We start from the raw sequence: 16,282 nt of genomic DNA on the forward strand, positions 1-16,282 counted from the left end.
GCGGGCACCGCGTGCTGCTCCTCGAGAGGCCACGGCCACCTCCTGAAGTCAGGAGGCCATGCTCCTTCCCACATTAGCACATGAATGGGGCTGGGGGGGGGGGGGGAGGCGGGAAGGGGGGCAAGCCCCCACTGTCCACTCAAGCAAACAATTTGGCTAGCAAATTGACATAATTACAAGGGACAGAGAGAAAAGAAAGGCGAGCCCCCTCCCCTGCGCTCCAGAGGGCCCGACCCCTGCCGAGTTACTTAGACCCTTTGTGAGACTCAATGCTAGGTACTGATTAGGGAACGTATGCCCTTTTCAAGGGCCCTAAGTGATTGGCTGCCTTAATCTGATTACAATTTACAGCACTCCTGAAGAAGGGGCTGGAGAGCCTTTCACACAGGCGTGGACGCACCAGGTCTGACACGCACGCACTCGCACCGGCACAAAGGTGCGTAGACGTGCGGAGCCGTGCCGCAGCCAGGCGGCTGGCACGCGCCCCTGCGGGTGTGATGAGGGGCACACGCGCGTGCAACGCCGGCACGCACCCGCAGGCGTGCCAACGCCACCGGGCACACAGCGGGTGCGCTGCTGTGGCATTCAGTGAGCCAGGGCGTGTGTGTACGTGTTCGGAAAGGGTGGGTGGGTGTGCATGCGAGACAACACCCACACGGCTGCAGCGTGTGCACGGGGACAAGGGGCTTTGCACATGCTGGCACCCCACGCGTGGGACAGCCACCGAGGCTTTGGGCGTGCAGGGAGCCAGCCCCTGTCTGGGGTTACAGCACGTACCTGCCCCCACACGGGCACACATGGGCGCAGACACAAGCACGTGCCCCTTTGCCACAGATGGGGATCCTCTGCAGGGATGCAGGGGTCCCCGCCAGTCCGCGCGGCCATTCTCCAAAATCTCTGCAGCAGCTTGCAGGAGCGGGAGTGTGATCTAAGCCCACCACCTGCCTATTAAAAGCAGGATTAAATGGTGCTGTTCCCCCCTCCCCACCCCCTTCCCGCTCTCTCTAACATCATCCCCTTGGGGAAACCACCATCTTTACATGAGATTTTCTTTCTTTTTTTTTTCTTTTTTTAACCTCTTTTCTGCTTCGTGCTCCATAGCTCCCAGGGGATTAGCAGCCAGGCTGGCCCTTCCAGCCTACTTGAAGGCGGGTTGTTTCAGCCAGCCCCCCCATGGGAACCTGCCCCAGGACAGCTTTGGTCAATGCCTCCGGTGCTTCCCAGCCAATTTGTACCACCTAATCCCTGAGGGTATCAACAGCTCCTTTCTCACACGTCCTCCTGCCTGCCAGAGCAGGCCAATCCTCTGCTCCCCGTTGAGAAACCCTCCGTCCACTGCTGGGGCCGTGACCGCACTTCAAACACGCTGGCCCGACCCCAGCATTGTTTGTCAGGGAATTAAAACTGCAAGGCCGGCCCCAGAGAGTGATTTAGGTACTGAGACCAGACTGAGCCCTGCAAGAGCACAAGCAATAAAACGCTTCACTGCCCAGGAGTCTGGGCAATTCAGGTGTCTTCCCACGAGGAGGAGGCAGAGCCCAGAGGACAGGGAGTGGGGTTGGGGCTCCTTCTGCCCGCACGTGCATGTGGAGCAGGACCATCTCCTGCTGCTCACAGACCTGTCCTGATGGAGATGTGTGCCTGCAGCCTTGTTAAAACAATAAGGGCTGCTCAGTTTTTTTTTTTTGGTTACTGAACTCCATGGCTCTTTGCAAGCTGCTGGGAAGGGAGACCAGAGGCTGTAGGAGCTGGATGCGGCCTCCCCATGGTGGGACACTGCTTCCCCACCCTGCATGGGGCTGGCATGGCTGGACACATGGCTAATGCTCAAAGCCCCTCTTTTTCCCATCCCTGTACTGGTTCGGGTTGGAGAGGGCTAACTTGGCCAACTTGAGCCACCTGGCCAGTCCAGGGCAGGAGCAAAATTATCCTGGCTAAAGCCTCTTGAGTTACAGACAACAATGTCAGTGCCTGGCATGAGATGGGGGGATCTGCTATTTCGGGATGCTGAACTGGTATATTGAGGGACACCCCAAGCTCGTCCCAAGGCGGGGGGGCTAGCCCAGGGACTAGGAATGCTGCATTTTAACAGCGATTTAGCTGAAATTTCCCTTTAGATAACAAAGCCCTTTCCCTGAGTCCCACGCCACCGCTGTGTTCAAGACAATTCCTGTGGAGGATTTTAGGCCTTTTCTTTTTTAGCTGCTCCTCTTTTTATCAACAGTGAGGTTGTCTCAGGCCAAGCAGAGACAACCCTGGTTCAGAACAGAGCATCTCCTGTGCCTGGCTGTCCCCGTCCCCTCGCCATGGCGGGGGAACACAGTGTTTCGGCGCCTCCTCCTCTGTCACAATGTTTTTCAGCTCCACCAAGCAAAGTGTCCAATTAGAGCAGAGCCTCTTGCTTCCATCTTTGCCGACATTTAATTAACATGCTGCTGCTGGCAGCCGCTGACAAATTCCAGAAACATGTTGTAAAGGGTTTTTGTCTTTACCCAGCATGGAAAATGAGGGTGTCATATCCCAAGGGGATGTGAATAGCTACTTTTGACTCCCCCCCTCAGGTGTGAGAATTACAGCTAGACGCGGTGAAGAGACCTATCAGCCCTCCCACCTCCTTTTTTATTTTTTTCCCCTTTTTTTTTCTCCTGCTCCTCACACATCACCCTGGAAAACACACAGGTTTTAGGCCTGATTTTCACTCCTGTCTCCTATAACTCCGGCTGAAGCCTGATGGCCTTGCTGGCTGGAAGGAAGTGGGGTTAAGAGACGGGGCTGTGCTCTCTGCCTTTGGGCTCTTCCCACTAGAATAGCACTGTGAAGTGGGAGGAATGGTATGATGAAAATGGAAGAAATGGCTGAAACTGAAAAAGAGGAAAGGGCCTTTTCAGCCTGTGCAGTACAAGCAAAAAAGGCTCCCAAAGAGCTGATGGAGGCCTCAGCAGAGTGATCAAGAGGAGGTGGCAGTGGGAAGCACACAAATGCATTGCCAGGCTCAAAAGCAGGCCTTGGGCAGCAGTCTGAGCACAGGGACAGCCCCTGCACCCCAGCACCACCTCCCCAAAAGCACCATCCTGTGCTCCCCACAGAGCTTTAGCCTTTGCCATGGACAACCTAGCTGCCGTGCCCTTGCCTTTTATCAAGGGGATACACTATGAAAGAGAGCCCTTAGAACAACATGTATTTATTTTATTCACAGGAACTAATTACAAAACTGAACCAGCGGGCCAGGGTAGCGGGGAACAGGGAGATTTCTCCGGCCACCCGCTGTCTCCACAGGGGCAGGGTGGCGGGGCTACCCCGGCGGCGGGAAGATGGCGACCGCCATCTTCCCGCTGCTGGCGTAGCCCTGCCACCCCGCTGAGGTGGCAGCCCCAAAAGCCGGTGGCTCACGGCGAGGCAGGCTTGTCGGGGTTGTGCATGTGGTACACATCGCTCTCCTCGTCCTCAGGCACCTGCGGAGCCGTGCAGCCCCCTCAGCTCCGCCGCAGGCCCTCATGCGACGGGCGGCAGCGCCATCTTGTGCCTCCCAGCCCACCCGCCACCACCCCAGGCCTTACCTCCCAGTAGATACCATCCTCGAAGCAGTTCTCATCAGCCGCATCACCCCAGATGGGCAGCTTCAGGATGGCCCCTGGAAGAAGCCAGGGAAGGTGGTGGGCTAGTCAGGGTCACCCTGAGCACGTCCCCGGGACGCATTGCTCAGGGCTATCCCCGCCGATCAGGGCTGATTTTGGGGTGCCGCCTTGCTCGTGAAAAAAGATGCCCAAGTGATGGTGGAATTTGTGTGGGAAAGGGGTGCTCCCCAATTCTTGGCTCTGAACCCCAGTGCACAGCCCCGGTGCTGGGCTCTGACCCTGCTACTCATGGCCCTGGGTGTTGCCAGAAGAAACCACGCTGGTCGGGAGATTGGAAAGGACATGGGGTTTCTGCTGTGCTCCCGCTGCCCACGGAGTGGCAGCAAGGACATGTTGGATGGAGGAAAGGTCCAGGTGGCCAGAGTCCAGCCTTCCTAGCAGAAGAGGGAATGAGCCAAGCCCTGACGTGGTGCTCAGTGCTAGACCAACACAAGCATCCACCCGATCTCCCTGCGAGGAGAAGATGATGCTGTGGTCTGACCCACACCACAGCGAAACCCCCATTCCTCTATTTGACCTTGCTGGGATACAGTCTTCCCTCTTCACTGCCCAGTTTGGGCTTTTAGGGTAGTCCTGTCTGTAGGGAGTCAAAAGTGATGTGAGCAAGCCTGGGGCTGCCCTTTCTGTACAGCAGATGCAACCCTTGCAACACCAGTAGGAAGGACTCATCCAGCCAAGGTGCCAGTACGTGGAAGTCTCCATTTCAATTGCAGGCTGGACTTAACCCTCACCTCTCCATGTTCTCCTCCTGCTTACCTACAAGGGCCCCCCCAGCGAAAGCCATCAGCAGAGACACAAAAATGCCAGCTGCCTGGAACCCTCCTTGGACACTGGGTGTCCGCGTCTTGTAGCTGCCAGTGAAGTCAAACGCCTTAATGAACCTGCAGAGGATGGAAATGGCGAGGATTACTTCTGGCAGAGATCTACCCTGGTGGAGAAAGGTTGTGCAGAGCCAAGGTAGAGGAGCTTTGTTGCCCTGCTCCCTTGAGGGCTCCTCCCTAGCCCCATCCCTCTTTGACAATGGACCAGGAGAGTGTTGCAATGACACAAAACACTGTTCACTTCCTCCTCTTCTGGCCCCTGGCAAAACTTTACCTAGGAGGAGTCCAAAATATAAACATTTCTTTTGTTTCAGAACTTCAGCCTTACTGGAACCCCAAAACAATGCACAGATAGAGGAAGGAACATTTCCCCACCCACTGTGCCCCAGAATAATGCCAAGGAGTGGGGTTATGATTCACTTTTTGAGGACACCAGAAGTCAGCTACAGAAGATTAGTCTTTCATACTTGAGTAAGCCCAACATAGTCAGCGCACCCCATGTTTTTGAGGGGACAAGGGACAACTCTGGACATAGAGCAAAAACTATTAATTGCTCCTCTTTTCCAGCCCATAAATCCCAGGTAAAATCTATTCTTGTGGATGAATTTCAAGCTTTCTTACCCTTCCTTTCCATATACATCCTCTGTGGCTGCAGCTGCAGTGATGGCTCCCACAATGCCCCCAATAAGGCCTGGCATGCCGTGGAGGTTGTGGATGCCACATGTGTCCTGGATGTGCAACCTGGACTCCAAAACAGGCTGAAGGGAAAGGAGGCAAAGAGATCAGAGACATGAGCACAGCCCTGGAAAGGATTAGTTCCTTCCACGGAGGACTGGGATAAGCAGAGAAAGAAGATTGGTATTATGTGTCCTGTCCAAGAGTTGAGGGTTTTTAGACAACGATGTGAGTGAAGCTGAAGATAAAATAAGAATTTATCCTCCAAACACTCTCCTGTTTGGAGACTGAGCCTTCCTGAGTGTTTTGAGGCAGTTAATGGAGTGAGAAGTGCATCTCCCTAAGGGACAATGGAAAGCAGGATCACTCAAGGGGAAGTGAATCCATTCCTGGTCTCCTTGGCAGGACCAGGGCTGCAGACCCCCAGAGCAGCACTCACCGTGAGGTAGACATACCCCACCGTGGACACGATGCCACAGATGAACCCGACAATGAGGGAGCCGTATGGAGTCAGCATCATCTCTGCGCTGGTGCCCACAGCCACACCGCCAGCCAGTGTTGCATTCTGAATGTGGACCTGCAGAAATAACCGCCCCGTCTTGGCATCTCAGAGAGATCCCGATTGCTCAGGGCTGGTGCAAATGGTAGAGCAGGAGAATCAGCTCTGAAAGTGCTTCCATAGGAAATATCAGGGCCCAATTTCCTGCTCGTTGGTGAAAAACAAGAGGAGAAGAACAGGCAGCCTCTGTCAGTAGCACAGGCACACACAGACTCCCACTCCCCTACCACACACGTTCTTTGCATCCACCAATCTGGGTGGGGAGTTGTGATGAGATGGAAATTGTCTCACCCATGTGTCATGCCAGCTCTGCTGTCACACAGCTGTACGCCCACACACATAACACGTACAAGTCAGCCCCCCGATTGCTCACAAGCTGCTGCACAGGCCCCGCTCAGCTTGCTGGGGAGCGCTGCCAAACGTGGCTCTGCATCATGCCCATCAGTAGCTCTCCTGGGAGAGCTGTGTCTGAGGTTCACCACGTGCAGGGCACCAGCCTGAACCTCATGACCACCAGGACTCACTTCCCACCTGCTTTTTCAGTGCACCCTTTGGGTATCTGGTTGGAGGCTGGTTGCACCATCACGTCCCAAAACCCAGTTCAGCAAAGGACAAGTGTCACTTGCTTCCTGGGCCCTTGGTCAACCTCATTAAAAGTTCCCTGGGGAGCATAGGGCTCTCGGCTCCCAGCTTACCATGTCCAGCTTGCCTTTCTTCTGCAGCATGCTGGAGAAGGCCATTGTGGTGAGGACACAAGCAGCCAGCGAGCAGTACGTGTTAATGGCAGCCCGGTGCTGGGCATCCCCGTGCTCAGAAATGGCTGAGTTAAAACTGGGCCAGTACATCCACAGATAGAGGGTACCTGGTGGGATGGGGAGGAGGGGGCAGAGAAGAGAAAGGGAAAAGAAAGAACACAGGAATTGAAAAAAAACTCTAAAGGAAGATCTTTTTATGCAGAGGGATGTTAAATCCCTGAGTCCTGCTGGCCCAGAGCTGTGACCCCACATTGGGACCAGCACCAGGTGGGGCTGGCAGAGGAGGGGAGCCAAAACACTGCTTTGTCTTCCCAGACACCACCTCAGCTCTGGCACTGATGAGGGGAGCTGCGTAGTCCCAAGGTGCTGAGAACTGGAGCAGAGTGCTTCTCAGCCCCTGATCCTGGTTTTGCTCTGTTTTTTCCAGTGACACAAGGAGGAACCAGCTCTCTGCAGCTGAGCGGTACGCACATACCAGGGAAGATGAGGCTGCCGCTGACTCACCGATCATAGCGAAGAGGTCAGAGTGGTACACAGAGCCCTGCTTGTCCTTGCTCTGCTCCAGGTTGGGTCTGTACAGGACGCGCGTCACGGTGAGGCCAAAGTAGGCTCCGAAGGTGTGAATGGTCATGGAGCCACCTGCGTCCTTAACCTGCAGCCATGGGAAAGCAGAGGTTCGTTTCTGGAACCGCCACTCCTAGTGGAGGTGAGATGTGGTCTGCATCCAGCTCAGCTGGTCTGCCCACCCATTTTTCCAACCTGCATTCAGCCATGGGGAGAGGGGGACTGCCTAAAGCCTTACGTGAAGCAGGTTGAGGAGGATGTACTCATTCACCGCAAAGAGCGTGACTTGAAACAAGGTCATGACGAGGAGCTGTATGGGGCTGGTTTTGCCCAGGATGGCCCCAAAGGCAACGCACACAGAACCCACGCAGAAATCAGCATTGATTAGGCTGGAAAACGGGAAGAGAAATTGTGGTTTAGTAAGGAAATACTCTTCATAACTCACCCACACCCACCTCTAGAGATCCCACCCTGAGACATGTAGGTGGTTGGGAGCCAGCCCTGGGATTCCCACTGACCTTCCTCCCAGCCTGACATATTGTCCAGGCAGGGAGCTTCCCCCAAAACTGTTTCCCATGGAACAGTACCATGGGAGGTGGCACCCCAGAGCCTGTATCTCTCCTTACTTCTCCACTCCAATGAGGATCTTCCCGTTCTGGAAAGAGTGGAACCAGCCTTGCATCAGGAGAGCCCACTGGATCCCAAAGGCGGCAAGGAGGAAATTGAAACCCACGGCTCCGAATCCGTAACGCTTGAGGAATGTCATGAGGAAGCCAAAGCCCACAAAGATCATCACGTGGACGTCCTGGAAAGCTGTGCACAGGGAAGGAATCGTCAGCTCTGAGAGGATGGCAAGGCTGCGAGTGTTGCTTGAATTTGGTGGGGAAAGAAAACACACCACATCATGGCAGTAGGGAGGAAATTCAAAGGAAAATGTGTGTGTCTGTCCCATGTCCCCACATTTCTAAGTGTGAAAATGTCTTAGCTTTTGGAAACTGGATTTTTGGTTAAAAGGTTCAGTCTTGAAAGACAAAAATATTTATTAAAAGCTGTTTGCAAGAGAAGACTGGAGACTAATGGAGTGTGCAAAGGAAAACATTTTTCTATTCATGTTGTTTTCTTCCCCTTCTTAAAAAAACTCAGAAAACATCATGAGAAATGAACAGGGTCTGCCAAATATTGTTAAAACCACACAAATGGTCATTTTGGGTAGGCCCATCCAACATAGGGGTCCTGGTGATGGCTCAGAGCAAGTGTTTAGGGAAAAACACGAGAACAGGGGAAGTTTACAAATACATTTTTAATTGCTGCTGAAATCAGCGGCAAAATACCCTTGAGAACAGGATCCCACCTTGCGAGATTTTGAGTGCTTAAACCAGAGAGACCCAGTTCTTCCAAGAAGTGCTTATACCTGCGAACTGGAGCCCCTCAGATGCCCTTCCCCGGGGGAAACCATACCTGCATGAGCCTCTTGAGAGAAATACTCGGTGCAATAAACCTGCTGTACTTTTTAATGCTAAACGTTTCTTTCAGATAAGCATCACTTTGCAATTAAGTGAGCTGAAACGCTGCGTAATTACGAGTTAAACCATGCAGACCCTCACACTGGAGGCCACTGCAGTGAAAAAAAGTAGGACATGTAATAAGCTCAGGGCAGAAGAAATTCAGTGACAGAGGACCTGCTCTACCCCCGATCCTCTGCTGGCCCTTTGGCATCCAGCAGCCCTGGATCTGCTCCTCGGGGACGGTGGGGCTGTAGCCACTGCCTCCACTATGGGCTGAGTGAGGGTTTGGGTGTGTGCAACTGCAGAAGTCTTGGCTCCCATCCTCCGGTGCTTTACAAGATCTTGCAACTTGAGTGAAGACGAGCGTTTGGACAGGCTCCAGTGATGTAGCGTCAGGTTGCGGAGACAGGTTAATTCACTTGTTTTCAAAAATGCCTCCACCTATGAAGATACTCGTGAAAGATGGAGATGACGAGATCTGCAGCTGACCCTGCTCAGCAGAGGTCACTTCAAGCAGACTTCTCCCCAAGTCCTAAGAAGCGGTCTACGTAACTCTGGTTTTACCGTGCAGTCACACACGCTTTCTCTCTGCAGCTATATTTATTCTCTCCATCTTTTTTTTTCCCAAGCATAAGCAGCACAATACACAGCTATAATTATCTGCCGCCATTCGCATCATATACTCCTAATTTCATCCTGAAAGCAGAAATACACGGGTCAGAGGTAGGGCTGCGGTCTGTGTGCCCTCGGAAAATACAGAGGATCCCTGCTGCGTTAGACCCTGCAGACAACCAGGAGGAAAAGCAGGTCTTTCTTCAAACTGCATGCAGTCTAAAGCCTTTTTCTAAACCTTGCCTTTGTTTTCCCTTGAGAAGAATGACACTTGCGTTACATGGCACTGCCATGCCCTAAAGGTTTTGTGACCTTGCTTCTGTGGGAGGGCAGTTGGTGTCGCTATCCACAGGAGGCATTTGGGCTTTGGGAATACCACCTGTGCCGAAGGGTCTGATTTCTTCTCCCTAGGGCGCAGATCATTCATTCATTATGGAGTATCAGCGTGTGATACAAAATGAGAAGACAGTGTTGTGCTGCCTGGAGTCGACGGCACCAGTGACACGACTGCACGAACGCGTCCTGCACTTCCTCATCACTTCAGGTCGTCACTGCTCGCCCACTGCAACAGCTTTGGGCAGGTCCTACGGGCAGCAGCAGTCACAGACGTGTTAATACAAATGACCCTTGGGTGTTTAACCATCGTGCTCTCTTCTAAACAGAACTGGATGGACGTGGACTGAAATGCTTTGGTTCTGCCATCTTGCTGTGTTGGTCTATCCTTGTAGAGAGAGGATTTTTCTGATTAGATACTGGAGGAAAAAAAGCTCCTCTTTGGGTACGTGAGCCCTTCCTCAGGTATGGAGCAGAAACAAAACTCAAAGCTAACCTGAGCTAAACAGCCGCTCGTAGGCTGATCTAGTTGTGTGAATCCGCTCGGCCATTTGAGGAGGAGATATCTGGTGCTGCGGACCGGCGGTGGGCGGTGAGGACAGCAGGGCTGCAACGCTCTGAGCTCCTACAAGCTCGTTCTTGGCCCCCCCGGTGCCCTCCCAGCCCTTCAGCCACGAGGGTTTCTGAGCAGTGGCTTTCTGCAAGCAGCTCGTTTCTGAACCAGCTAATCCTCAGCAGCCACAGGTTTCTATAGCTCCTTTGATTTAGCAGGTGTTTTTTAATGGAAATGTTCTAAATAGATGCATGACTCAGGCCCGTTGCTTCCTTGGAAACAATTGCCTGCAGAAGCAGCCTGTTCCCCACGGCTCGCAAAGGAGATGACCAGCCCTGGAGATCAAAGCCAGCCCAGGGCACTGCCTGGCCAGAAGGGCTTCAGCCACCTGGGCAATCCCCGCGGCAATCGGGCGCCGTGAGCGATCAGCCCTGGGAAGCTGGCAGGTTACGAGGACTCTGGCATCAAAATGGCAGCAGCTAAAGGGTAATTTGCTCGTGAGGGGGAGGACGTAGGAAGGGGAGGAAGATGTCACAGGATCTCAGCAGCCGTTCCTCCGTATGCACGGGGAAGCTTGCTCTGATCCGGAGCCGAGGGAGGGGGCAGCAAGCCAAAACTTGCAGGGTGCTGGGAACACGTCAGCCCTATTCCTGGAGAAAAGACGTCACGTACTGGTGGCACGGCACCCTGCCAACAGACCCCCAGAGCACCGGAGGGCCACAAGGCTTTTCTGACACTCTTGGGTGCGCCCAGAGCAGTGTCAGGGGAAAGCCCAGCACTCCAGCAGTCAGTGGAGACATTACCTCTGAGAGGCTCTGTCCCAAGCCAGATATAAACGGGCAAGACAGGAGAAGCACTTGGGAAGGGACTATCCAGCTGAAACCTCTCCTCTAACCTCTCCCCAGACACTTGGGGCAACAAAAACATCTTCTGGGTGGTGTGTGTGTGCTGGGCTTGTTGCAATGGAGATGTTGGAGCACTCGCAGACCTGTGACACTGCCTATCCCCAGCCATGTCCTGCAGCTCTTTCCTCCTGCAAGCCCATCCTGGGATGGCCTGCCATTGAAGGTGGAAGATTAGCCCAGTGTCTGCTGCCCTTCTGGAGGTCTGCCCTTGCTTCCCCTCCTGGCAAGGGTGGTGGTCTCCAAAGCCCATCCTGGAGCTTCAGCCTCAAGATCTGAGAGACGCAGTGCTGTGGGATGGGATGGGATGGGGTGGGATGGGATGGGATGGGGTGGGATGGGATGGGATGGGATGGGATGGGATGGGGTGGGATGGGGTGGGGTGGGATGGGATGGGATGGGATGGGATGGGATGGGATGGGATGGGATGGGATGGGATGGGATGGGATGGGGTGGGATGGGATGGGATGGGGTGGGGTGGGATGGGATGGGATGGGATGGGGTGGGATGGGATGGGATGGGATGGGGTGGGATGGGATGGGATGGGATGGGGTGGGATGACGGCCAACCAGCACTGGGACTGGGCTTCCTGAATACTCACACGGGTATCGGAAGTAGAAATCGTTCTCGATGTCGCTGGTCAGGTTCATCTCGTGCTTCTCTTCCTCCCAGTGGGCATCGGCTTCGGGGCCGAAGCGCACAAAGACGCCGAAGAGGATGATCATGGCCACCTCCCAGAGGAGGCAGACGAGCGGGAGCCGCCAGCGCATGTAGGTGTTCTTCGCCATCCCCTGGTGCCTCGGCCGCTCCATCCGCAGGTACGCCCGGCGCCCCGGCACGGTGTCAGCCCGCGTCCCCGTGCCTGGCCGTCGCGGGCAACATATATACGTCGGGGAATGCGAGGTGGGGCCCAGGGAGGTGCCTCCAGCAGGATCACGTTTCAGACACGGAGACTCGCAGATTTGCTCTCTGCAAATCTCCTCCCTGGGAGGAGAGCCGGGGCTCCAGCACCTCTTCTCCCGGCAGCTCCCAGCAGCAATGAGCCCTGCCTCCCCGGGGGACTCCTAGCCGTGGAGCTGGCTGTCCTGCCCCCTGCTCTGCCCTGCCCCACAGCCCTCCCCGTCCCCTTCTCGGAGCGGGGCCAGGCGTCCTGACCCTGCCACCCCTGCAGCCTCCCTGCCCGTGCTGCCCTGCTGCCCTCGCCCCTCGTTCGGCTCTGCAAACGCCCTTCCCCATGGCCGAGGATGCCAGGGCAGCCTGAGTCACCGGGCGCAGGTCCATGAAGGTCCGTGGGACAGTCCCAGGAGGAAGAGGAAGATAGATGCTTCCAACCAAACGCCAAGGTCATGCACAGGCACGCCGTGGCCCTGCCAAGGCTGCCATGTATCTGCAGGGAAGTGGAGCTGACACATCGCATCCTTTCCAGGAGTGGGTTACGCAGCGTGTCCTCCTGGCAAGGCGAGCTGAGCTGGGGCTGCAGGAGCCGGCTGCCAGAGATGGGACTGGAGAGCTCAGCGCTGCGGGCTAAACATCCCCTTCTCCAGCTTCCTTTAGTGTTACTCTAAACACAACCTTCCTTTTTCCATCGTTCTGAACCAGGTGCTCTGCCCTCAAAGAGCCCGGCAAGTCCTTCAAGAAGAGCCCAGCTCCTTCCTCTGCCTGCGGATCCCGGAGATGCCTGTCAGTCTTCCAGAGATGAAAGACTGCAGCCCAGGCAAGCTGCCCAAATTTGCTGATGGCATCTAATTGTGGCCTGCAGGCTGAGCAAGCAGCGCTGATTTCTGTGTTGATTAGGCAATAATTTGAGTTTATTATTATTTCTTGTTTGCTTTCTTCTCAAACTGACAGATGGCAGAAAAATGCCGTGGATGGTCTTGAGAGACTGATGGCTGCACAAAATCGTTCTCCAGTCCCATTTGGGCTCCACGCAAGGCAGAGACAGCTTTGGAAAGAACCTGGGAAATGCAGCTCGGGAGCAAGGAGCAGGTTTCTGTGGCAGAGCAGCCATTGAGAGATGCACCACGGTGGGTGACCTGGGAGCACGTAACCCGTGATGCTGCCCAGCGGCTGAGAAATCCTCTGGGCATCCAACTACAGGGCATTTGCAGCCGTACACACCAAGAAGGGATCTCCGGCCAGAAAGAAGCCGAACCCCCTGAGCGACACCTGAGCCCTAATTGCCAGAAGCACTGTTGATAGTTGGGTGTCCTCCTGTCTGCTACCTGGCGGGACCAGTCCTCAGCCCTGCCCTGGAGCAGCTCTTAGAAACCTTGAGAAAGGAGACACAGAGGCACAAAGGAGCATTTCGTAACATAAGGGGACCTGCTACGGCCTGGTAGCCTGGCCCCAGCAGCTGTGCTCTATGTGGGGACTCTACTCTTTAGCAGAAGAAAGCAAACCACAGAGCTTTCCAGGCTGGGGTCTCACTGAATTGGTGGCATCCCCCAAAAAGCAGCACCAAAGCCCTGTCCCTGCAGAGCCCGGGAGGTCCCACGTGGTCTGTCCTGCGGCAGCTCCGTCCCCTGCCTCCCTCCTCAGCATCTGCGGGCAGAGCACGAGGGATAATAGCTTTTCCACTGGCCCGATAGTCTCACCTTGCTGCACCGCCTCGCACTGCCCCTTCCTTATCGACCTGCAGATCAGCACGCCGCCTCTGCCAGCCCGTCGGAGCCGGCACGCTCTGCTGGCTGCTGCACACGGGGCTCGGCCCTCATCTGCTCTCACCCGCCTGTGCCCTGGGAGCCTCTTCCAGGAGCACTGCTCCCCAGGCGGCTTTGCAGGGCGATACGGGAATTTCCACGCCAGGGTGAGCCGCAGCCGTGCCTGGTGGGGGCAACACCCGCCTAATGTGCCGCGGTCCCATCACGTCCAGCGCCCATAGTGCCAGGTCCATTGCAAGCTGCCCTTCCCCTCCCTCGCAGCAATTAACGCCTTCGAGTGTCAGCCACCAAATCCCCGTGAGCGTGCGGGTGTCTTTGAACGTACCCTCAGCCACCCTGCCCAAGGTTTGCTGAGGAAATCAGCAGGGCTGTGCAGGGACTTGGGGCAGGTCCGTTTGTCCTTCTGCTCCGGGACGTGGAACTGGGCTGGTGGCGGGCAGGTCCCGGTTGCCTTGGGAAGGCTCTGGGTGAGGGTTGTACCGGACTGGTCCCAGCTGGGTCTCTCCCAGTTCCTCACTTTTACGAGCACTAAAAATATTTCAGAGACGTAAAAACAAAATCTGGAGTGTGCAGAAATCCCTCCCTCTTGCCCGGAGGCCTCTGGGCAGCTTCGCCCAGGAGAGGAGGGCACGGGGACTCCTTGGTTCACTGCGAGCTGTCCCAGCAGATCTTATCGCTGCCCGCGCTGGGGCACGGGCGCTGGGCTGGTCCCAGAGGTGACCGCAGAAGGTATGTGCTGTGCATCGTGCTCCTCTGGAGGGAGCACAACGGGACACATCCCGCTCCACCCTGGAACTACGCCGGAGCTCACGCCAGTGAGCAGATGGAGACATCAAATTCTCTTCCATTAAGACGGAGAACCGAGGAATTGGCCCCAGTTGCAGGTATTCACAGCGCCCAACTGCTCCCCAGCAGGCAGCAGTGACCTCACCGTCACGCTGCACCCAGGCCAGTGACACCTCCGAGGACTTTAATGTCCAAGAAGCACCCAAACCTCCCTGCAGCTCCTGCTGTTGTCAGACTGCTGCCCAGAGGCACGTCGGACAGTAATGCCCAGCCCTGCTTGCTCCTCCAAAATTCGGGGCAAAGCAACAACAGCCACTACCAGCAGTGCTGGGCGCACAGGATGGACAGGGCACTGATGGGACATGACGTGGGGAAGCTCCGAAGCTTTCACGCAGCACAGGAGAGTCTCTGGGCTTCGTCCAGCATCTCAGGTGACTTGTTGTGTGTGGGTCCTTGAGGAGTGTCCTGGAAGCAAAGCACCTGAAGCGATCCAAAACAAAGCTTTCTGGCTGGCTCAGCGGAATGCAAAACAAACTTTCCACTGGGGCTGAACAAAGCGTGGGTATGGTGGGAGATCAAACCTTGCATTTAGGTCTGGGCTTCCTCAGCCCGTATCTGAAGTGAGGCCTCACCATTAAATATTGCTCAGGGAGAAATGTCGGAAAAAGGTCAAAAGAAAGCAAGACTATTCTAAGTTCAGAAAAACACTTTTTGGATCAAAGTGCCAACCAAACGTGAGCCCAATCTACAAATGATTTTTCTGGCAGCCCTTCCTCCCACAAAACCACGTTTGTCAGCAAGTAAATGATTGTCCAGCAAGAGCCCAGTGGCTTTATTGGAAAGAGGAAAAGTCAGTGTCCTTGGGGAGCGGGCGGAGAGGGCAAACCGCTCAGCGAGCAGCACAAGCGCAGAGCAGCGCAAGAACAGCGGTGTGAGCGGCTCTGGCTGTCAGGCTGGGAAACAAGCAGGTCACTGGGGCTCAGCCAACATCTCCCACAGCTTCCCCAAGAGCTGGATCAGCTTCAGGAGCAAATACCTGGCACAGGCAGGGAAGGAGCAGGGGCTTGAGCAGCAGGGAGGAGGAGAGGTGGGTGGCTGTCCCCAGGGTGGGGCTGTTGGGTCCCGTGCTGCCACACTGGGCGCTGCCACACTGTCCCTGTACCCTGCACACGTTTCTGGTCCCAGGCGGTCCCTGGTAGGGCAGGTTTTGGTCACACTCTGCTAAGTGCCCTCTTTGGGCTGCTGGGACGGATGCCAGCTGCTGTGCGGTGGCAGTGGGAGCACCAGCGCCTTGCCTCATCCTCAGGGTACACACTCACCGGTGACTTAGTGACAAGTGGCACGGCCGGGAGCAGCCCCCAGCCATGGCACCTCATATGGGGCCAAGAGCAGCCCCCAGCAGGAGGGCCGGTAGCTCCTGGGGCCCTGGCCGGCAGGGCAGACCCCGAGCAGGCTGAGAAGCAGCTCCGAGGCATTCGGCTGCCTGAGCCGTGGTTCCTCCACTTCCACGCAGGAGGGAGCTGCAGCAGAGGGGAGCAGTGGGGCACCCCGGGCTGTCATTTGCCCCCCAACAGCGTGTGCGAGGGCACTGCCCTGATGCAGATGAGCGCATGCTGGCCTCGCGGGGCGTGAACGCAAGGAAGGTCAGGGACCGCGGAAGGTTCGGGGCCAGCAGGAAAGCTCCAGGAATGGGAGACAAGGCCGGGCATTTTGCACCGACCCCAGAGCTACGTTGGGCAGCGTGAACAGAGGGGCACAGCGCGGCTCCCCGCGTCCCCGTGTCCTTCCCGTGCTCTGGGTGGCCGCTCCCGGGGCCGGGCGGCAGTTCCGGCCCATTAACGGCGCCGGGCGCTGGTGCTCCATAAACACGCCCGGCCGGGCCGGTTCAGGCCAGGGCGCGGAGCCCCGCGGCCGCGGGGGGC

At 56.0% G+C, this 16,282-nt stretch overlaps 1 protein-coding gene across 4 annotated transcripts; it reads right to left on the reverse strand.

Moving 5' to 3' along the window:
- Positions 1–3,165: 3,165 nt before the first annotated feature.
- RHCG (Rh family C glycoprotein) lies at positions 3,166–11,960 on the reverse strand. Of its 4 annotated transcripts, none has more exons than XM_083849563.1 (11): positions 11,516–11,960; positions 7,636–7,822; positions 7,248–7,398; positions 6,950–7,097; positions 6,386–6,552; positions 5,571–5,708; positions 5,078–5,214; positions 4,392–4,516; positions 3,558–3,631; positions 3,351–3,452; positions 3,166–3,292 (listed from the first exon to the last, which is right to left on the reverse strand). In XM_083849563.1, the coding sequence occupies exons 1-10, from the start codon at positions 11,724–11,726 to the stop codon at positions 3,387–3,389; spliced, it is 1,404 nt and encodes a 467-aa protein (XP_083705689.1). In that variant the 5' UTR covers positions 11,727–11,960; the 3' UTR covers positions 3,166–3,292; positions 3,351–3,386. The 4 variants fall into 4 exon arrangements, with proteins under 4 accessions (XP_083705689.1, XP_083705687.1, XP_083705686.1 ...); XM_083849561.1 differs by having other exon boundaries at positions 3,387–3,452; positions 11,516–11,948; XM_083849560.1 differs by having other exon boundaries at positions 3,371–3,452; positions 11,516–11,948.
- Positions 11,961–16,282: the final 4,322 nt, after the last annotated feature.

This window comes from Anser anser, assembly GCF_964211835.1.
Source record: "Anser anser genome assembly, chromosome: 10".
In the NCBI taxonomy this organism is placed as follows: domain Eukaryota; kingdom Metazoa; phylum Chordata; class Aves; order Anseriformes; family Anatidae; genus Anser; species Anser anser.